Raw genomic sequence first — 7,425 nt, 5'->3', positions numbered from 1 at the left:
TCCGCTTCAGAGACGCACTGCCCCCTTTTTGCGCGGCAGGTCCATAAAATAAATGTTTACTCCGGAGTCAGGGAGGGGGCGAATGCTTCGCGGAGAGAAATACGCGCGTCAGAGAGAACAGGGCTGCGAGTGTCCGGGGTATGCTCTCCCTCCATTAGAGAGGGAGAGAGTGCGCAAAAGGCCGTCTTATCCAACATTAATGCCGCGATACTCTCCTCCATCGCGCCGGCTATGGTTCCAGTTTTCTATACACAAAAAATAAAAAATAAACGGTTTCATGTTTTATGTGCGCCGGTGGAGCTGTCTCTCTGCTCGAAACCGCGATCTCCGATTAGCTCTCGACGGTACACGCAATCTCCCTAACGGCCCCCGTTCATCCCGCACCGCGCTCATTCCGTTCGCTTACCGCTGAGCCGAAATCACGCCGTAATCATTTGAGTACACTTATGAAACGGTTGCTGACAATTGCTGCAGAAACCAGCTGGGATTTAAATCTGGTTAAATGTGGTTTAAGCTGTGTGATGGTCATAGCTGGTCTCTCTATGTGTTGGGCACAGCTGGTCATAGCTGGTCTCTCTATGTGTTGGGCACAGCTGGTCATAGCTGGTCTTGAGCTGGACGAAGCTGGTTAATGTTAGTTAAACTGGTGGACTAGCTGACTATATAGGCTGGTCAGATGGTGAACAGCTGGTTGACCAGCTAAAAGTGTTGGAAACACAGCTTAAACCAGCTTGAGCAGCTGACCTGACCCGTAACCAGGGGTGTGTTAGAGGGGGGGTCCAGGGTGAGGCCCGGGATCTGGTCGGGTCTGGCTGGGACACACTCTGTGACTGGCTTTTTTTTTTTTTTGTACTTAAACTTGTGCTTTTGTATTATTATGTGAAATACTGCACTGTATGTGATAAAATAATTGCGATTTAATTCCTACACGGATCACCCGGTATGGATGTAAATACCCCCAAATTAGTCTGCACTTTAACGTCATATTAATGTCATTGTTCATGTGTCAGTTCACATCCAATTTACTGGAGCACAGAGCCAAAAGAACCGAAATCCCGCCGTCCAAATACTTCTGGACCTCACCGCGCGCCACCCCCTTCTCTCCTCAGAGGCAGGTGTGACCCCGCCCCCAGGCGTGACCCCGCCCCCAGGCGTGACCCCGCCCCCTCCCGCCTCCAGAGAGCCGTCCTGTCGGAGCGACCCGCCCCCTCCCGCGCAACACTCCGGAACCTTACCGCCGGCCTCCACCACGCCCGCCGAGGCCCCGCCCCCTCCGCCCGGCTCCTCCCCCTCCTCCCCGCTGGGCGGGGAGGGGCTGCACAGCCGCAGTAACAGCGCCGAGCGTCTGCTGGGCCCGTCCGGCGCCGCCCAGGACTACCACGACAACGACAGCGACGGCGCCCACAGGACCCGGGCTGTGGAGAACCAGTACTCCTTCTACTGAGGGCCCCGGGGGGCTCACGCGGCTCCCTCCTCCCGACCGAGCCACGGGGGAACGCCGGGATATTCCTTCCTTCCTTCCAGGCAACGGACGGCGAGGAAATGCTGCAGATCCGAGTTGTCCAAAATGACTAATAATAATAATAATAATAATAATAATAGATGTGTTGTTATTATTACGAATAATAACAACAATAATCGTAATGGCATTTATAAAGCTCTTTTCATGATCTCAAAGTGCTTTTCAGTGAAGGCGGAACGCACCTCCACTCCCACCTGGGCGATCCACGGCCGTGCCACACCTGAGGGAGAGGGCCAGGAGGGAGATGAGAAACCATATAAAATGGCCGCCGGCAGCAGGTCTCCATGCTCGTCTTCCAGCTCTCTCCTGTTTTCTTATTTGTGAAAGAGCTGTTGCCAGCTAGCTCTGGAAACATCTCCACCCCCAGGCCCCACCCCCAGGGCCCATAATTCTTTGCTGAAGTGGTCTAAAGAGAGAGGGCAGTGCTTTTGCGCTTTGGAACAGCACTGCATCCAGTAGAGCTGAAACACACGCGTGTGCCGCTGAAAACACACGGCTCTCTGCTGCGAGCCAGACCAGAGCAGCCGCACTCCGAGTGACCGACCACACTCCCCACTGCTCACCTGCGCTATGGGAACAACACACACTCCCCACTGCTCACCTGCGCTATGGGAACAACACACACTCCCCACTGCTCACCTGCGCTATGGGAACAACACACACTCCCCACTGCTCACCTGCGCTATGGGAACAACACACACAACACACACTCCCCACTGCTCACCTGCACTATGGGAACAACACACACAACACACACTCCCCACTGCTCACCTGCGCTATGGGAACAACACACACAACACACACTCCCCACTGCTCACCTGCGCTATGGGAACAACACACACAACACACACTCCCCACTGCTCACCTGCGCTATGGGAACAACACACACAACACACACTCCCCACTGCTCACCTGCGCTATGGGAACAACACACACAACACACACTCCCCACTGCTCACCTGCGCTATGGGAACAACACACACAACACACACTCCCCACTGCTCACCTGCGCTATGGGAACAACACACACAACACAATGTTTCACAGGAAAGCTGGGTGGTGTTAGTTCAACCAGCAGAACTGTACTTCAGTTACCTGAACTGGGTTCAAATAATCTGTTTCTGGATACTTTTCTGTCCTCATCTTGTCCATCTTGCCTGGTGCATTTGAGCCTGCAAGGAGGACCAGATACATGGGGTTTACAATTTTTGGATCAGGCAAGGCAAGCATAGTCAAATGCAGAAAAGTATTTAAATCCAAAACAAATACTGTTTATAGCAAGGACTGACCGTAACCAGGACAGACTCAGGGAAATGCGTGGGAGACACCAGGATGCAGGCTTATAGGATCAGAGCTAAAGCGCGGCTTTAAAATGGAGAACTAACGAGATGACAACCCTGGAAGCACTCTGGAAAGAGGTTCTGGTTGAGACCAGAGGTTAATGTGGATCCCCCTTTTTGGCCCGATAGCTGTGTCAGTATCTCTGGGGTATGTGGTGATCTGTGAAACCGAGTCTGACCAGCAGGGGGCACCAGATAGACAGGCCGTTCTGAGCGACTAGGTGAGTGAGCGTTTGTTAATGTTCATGTGCCAATTTGAGACATTTTTCCGAAAGTATTTATTTATCAGCCATTGTAAATTACACAATCCTCCTTGAGTTTTATTATTTGCATTATCTTTTTAATTTTATTTCTTTCTTTTTTTTTTTTCCCCATTGTGTGATCACAAACCCCTCTGGTCCAAATCAGGTTCACACACAGAAGGGACATGCTGCAGATGAGAAATATTTCATTTTTATTTTTCACCATTTGAAGCTGCCTCCCTGTGCGTGTTCTGGCGTCGGTTTTTTAAGAAACTATTTTTTAAGGCTGAATTTTGTTGTCCGGCTGAGTTTTGAAAGAGTCTGTGCACTTTTGTACAAAGTGATGTACTTTATGTACTCTTTATATTTCTGTGAATAAAACTGGTGAATCTGTTTAGAAATGGCTGCTGTCCCATCATTACCAGTTTTGGATAAACAGACTCTGTTTACAAGTCGGAGCCTTAATGGCGGATTTGGCCTCAGAAGTGCAGAGCAGAGTGAAAATAAACAGTCATTAATCACTGTCAGAAGCACTGAGCCCAACACAGGCACACCTCCACTGTGCACGGCATGCTGGGTAATATCTCCCTGGGATCCTGGTTGATCAAATGATCATGTTTGATTTGATTGTACTTTCTTCTCTTCATTTTAAGTAATGTGAAAGAGACACTTTTGGTTACCAAAGAATTGTTTTCTTTGGGACAGCTCTAAAAAACACAAAAATACAGAAAAAAGTACATTCTTCAAATCTTTATTGTTTTGAAACATCATGTGCTATATTCTATAGGAAATATCGTCCAGGGTTTTCACACTCCTACCAAGTGGTTCAAGGACATTCTACTCCTCAGAAAAGGCACACTGCTCGTGTTCATTCAGGACCCAGGCACACTGCTCTGGGGTAAATTCCTCTTCAGTTCAGAAGGTGGTGAGTTGAACAAGTCGACTGTTCAAGAAATAGTCTGGTATTAAACAAAATATTTCCACCAAACTTTTAAAATCAACCCCTCTCCCTGTAGTATCCATCTTAATTACTGTATATCAACATAATCAGCAAACAAAATAAAACATTTAATTCAAAATAATTCCACACAATCTGTTCCAAGAGAACAACAATCTTCTTGTTGAAAGATGCTTCTGATTTGTTGTTCCCCTAAAATGGCTGCACTGTGGATGTCAGTAGATAGCACTGGAGAGCAGATTGACACAGTTTTACAGTTTTACAGGGTCTAACAGTGTGAAAACATTAATAACACAAAGCCTGCACTATTCAAACCACTTTTGCCTTCCTGACTGGAGATTTCCTGTGTTAATGTTTGTGCAGTGAAGAGCTCCTCAGTGTGGGACTTTAGAGCAGGGGGTATGTGCAGCTTTCTTACTGGTCACATGTGCAACACAGACATAGGCTTCGCTCAGAGCCACACACAGCGTCTGGGCCTTTTTCCATCCCACTGAAATAACCTTACACTCATCTCCTGGGGCAGGTGTTGCAATAATTACTTGCAATGATTGTTACCAGTGGAAATAAACTCCTGCACACATATGAATATTTGCTTATTGCACAAGAACAACTACATGTTAAAACATGATAAAGTGCATGAGTGTAAAAATAATGAATCAAGGTCATTATTAACTGGTTTCGATATTGCACAGATCCATACGACTGAGGTTTCAAACTAAACTGCATACTATTGAAGTTTAGAAAATGGCAGGGGGTGGACTAAAAATATTGAATGATTTTTTAAAAGGTGCATTTCATTGTAGCTAAACTCTGTGTCAGAGGAACTCAAAAGAAGTTGCACAGAAAAGGCTATGCCATGCAAAAATTTAGTTTTGCCAATTGTCAATCGGCACTCTTCCATCAATATTAATATTTAATATTGTGGAAACTGAACAAAAACAATGAAATGGGAAAATATTACCAAAAGAACTCAGGCATAGGTCTACTGAGCAACACAAGCTCAAGCCCCCTCCATGCTGTGTTACTGTGCTGTACACACACACAGAAGCCTTTATCATCAGCTGTGTTACTGTGCTGTACACACACACACACACACACACACAGACGCCTTTATCAGGATGTATAGGTGAGGAGAGACATGAGGGAAACACCCTCAGGTAAATGTACAGTCTACAGCACTGGATTACACCTGGCACATGACTGGACATTCTGTACGTCATGAAAACGAACATTCACTCACCTACTCATGAGAGAACCCAATGTCCTGTGAAATGAACGACATATATAGTATTTATTAAATACCACACGCTTTAGTTTCTCCTGAATGATTCACTTTGCCAGCTGACCTCTTTGGGTTATGTGAGGAAAGATGGTGTGAACACAGCCCTGGTATCGGTGTAATTCCTCCATTACGGCTCTAAGAGCAGTGCTCAGAGGCTCTGTCAATACAGCCCTGGTATCGGTGTAATTCCTCCATTACGGCTCTAAGAGCAGTGCTCAGAGGCTCTGTTCATCAGGAGGTTTTCACTCGTGCCACTGCTGAAACAGCCTCAGTTTTAGCTGTTGCAATGCTACATCTGAACTGCTACATTTCATGAAAAAGAAATACACAAGCTGTGTCAGATGAAGTGTGGTTCATACAGTAAGAGATTTTTGGAGGTTTTTAAACTATACAGTATGTATATCATCTGGACTTTGTTTTATACACTGTTAATATCCTTTCTATCCATTTATCACCATACTCGACAAGAGTCAAAGGTTCATCTTCAGATTTCACCATGTTGACAGCATCTGTGGACCCAGAGAAAACTCCACAATATAAGCTCTCATAAGTTCCATATATTGGTCTTCTTAGAGGTACTGTCTGGCTACTAACTACATGTATATGACGGTACTGTTGCTGCGCGACTGTATATGCCGAATAACAATAACCGTTGCCTGTATCAGTGCCCATTTAATGCGAGTTTTTATCCTGGGACCCCTGGATCAGATCGCACCTTCCTACAGTCGTTTCTCAGTAGCCTGTACCTAAAGGACATCACCGTGGGTTCTGCTTAATTACCGTGGGTTCTCCAAACTTGGCTAAATACTGGCGAAAATACAGACTACAAATGCAATCGCGATCACCACGGAAAGCTCTGTCATTTTTTCAAACTTCCACTTCTCTTCCTTCTGTTGTGTCTGGCGAAGTCTCTCCTTCCTCAAGCGAAGCTCTCTTTCCCTTTGGAGCTGCTCGCCGTAATGTGCCTGGTAAAAGGCGTCAAAATCAAATATCTTCTTGCCACCCATGGTGTGGGTGTATCGAGCCTTCTGCTGCTGTTGTCCCGTGGGGCTGGAGCGGCGCGCTTCTCTGACTGAGGGCTTTCCGGCCCCTTGGACATCAGTCTGACTCAGGATTCCGCGGTCGTATTTCCTCCTCAGAGCAATGCTACCCAGGACCGTGTAAGCCTCGCTGATTTCAGAGAAGCGCTGCGTCGCCTCTTCGCTCCCCGAGTTCCGGTCCGGGTGGTACATGAACGACTGTTTGTAGTACGCCGTTTTAATCTGAGCTTGCGTGGCGTTTGGGGACACTCGCAAGATATCGTAATACGCCGTTCTCCCTCTGGAGAGTGGAGGTGCCGTTGAACCGCTATTCTGGCCGTACCAACTGTAAGCCCGAAAGAGTGCCATTACTTCGGAGCATCCAGCTTTCAGAAAGTTATTCCGCTGCATTTCAGACAGTTTTTGTAGGGTAAACAATCCTCTCCGCTGCTGGTGATTCGCGAAGAGGGTGACAGGTGTCAGAAAAACTTTTTTGTTCAGGCATGAGATCGCGTGAACCGGCGTCTGTGAGCAAATGTCGGACAGCATGTGACGACAGTCTGGATCTTCGCTTTTAAGGCATTGTGATTCAGTCTTTGGTACACCCAGAGTGCCAAACCAGTCAGATATATCGCTTTTACAATCCACGGCTCTGTCCTGGACGTCGTGCGTAAATCCTCTAAAGTTGCCGTAGGCATCCTGCAGTGGTTTCATGTCCAACCCTGGCGCGCGGGGAAACTCTCTTTTTAACGAAACGACGTTGTTCTTCGGCTTGGCCGAGCCCGTACAGTTTATATTCTCCTTCAACCTTTCGCGAATGACCCTGTCAATCGGAGGCCGTTTCCATTTGTGACAGTCGCCTTGACTGAGTTCGCTGTCGTGGAGTCGCGCGGGATTAACGGCACCCGCTTTCCTCGGTCCATTTAACAAAGCGCCCTCTAGAACCGCTCCTGTTGACAATTTACCGTCAATCGAGGACAATGTCTGACTCGATCGCGTTGTCATTGAGAAGAATCGACCACCTTCTCTGCCAACTCTTCTGCTGACCTCCGCCATCCCTGC

General features: G+C 47.5%; 2 protein-coding genes across 2 annotated transcripts in view; one reads left to right on the top strand and one right to left on the bottom strand.

Annotated features, from left to right (window-relative positions):
* LOC133108073 (SH2B adapter protein 2-like) overlaps positions 1–3,505 on the top strand; it is a 24,748-nt gene extending 21,243 nt beyond the window's left edge. The window contains exon 9 of the mRNA XM_061217491.1: positions 1,110–3,505. Coding sequence (XP_061073475.1) covers positions 1,110–1,444 — 335 coding nt within the window. The 3' untranslated portion in view covers positions 1,445–3,505. The remainder of the gene's footprint in view (positions 1–1,109) is intronic.
* Positions 3,506–3,839: 334 nt separating this feature from the next.
* On the bottom strand, positions 3,840–7,419 carry LOC133108036 (uncharacterized). Its single transcript, XM_061217445.1, has one exon. The coding sequence runs from the start codon at positions 7,417–7,419 to the stop codon at positions 6,145–6,147; it is 1,275 nt and encodes a 424-aa protein (XP_061073429.1). The 3' UTR covers positions 3,840–6,144.
* Positions 7,420–7,425: the final 6 nt, after the last annotated feature.

This window comes from Conger conger, chromosome 13 (genome assembly GCF_963514075.1).
Source record: "Conger conger chromosome 13, fConCon1.1, whole genome shotgun sequence".
Classification (NCBI taxonomy): domain Eukaryota; kingdom Metazoa; phylum Chordata; class Actinopteri; order Anguilliformes; family Congridae; genus Conger; species Conger conger.
This window is presented reverse-complemented; position numbering and strand designations above follow the sequence as displayed.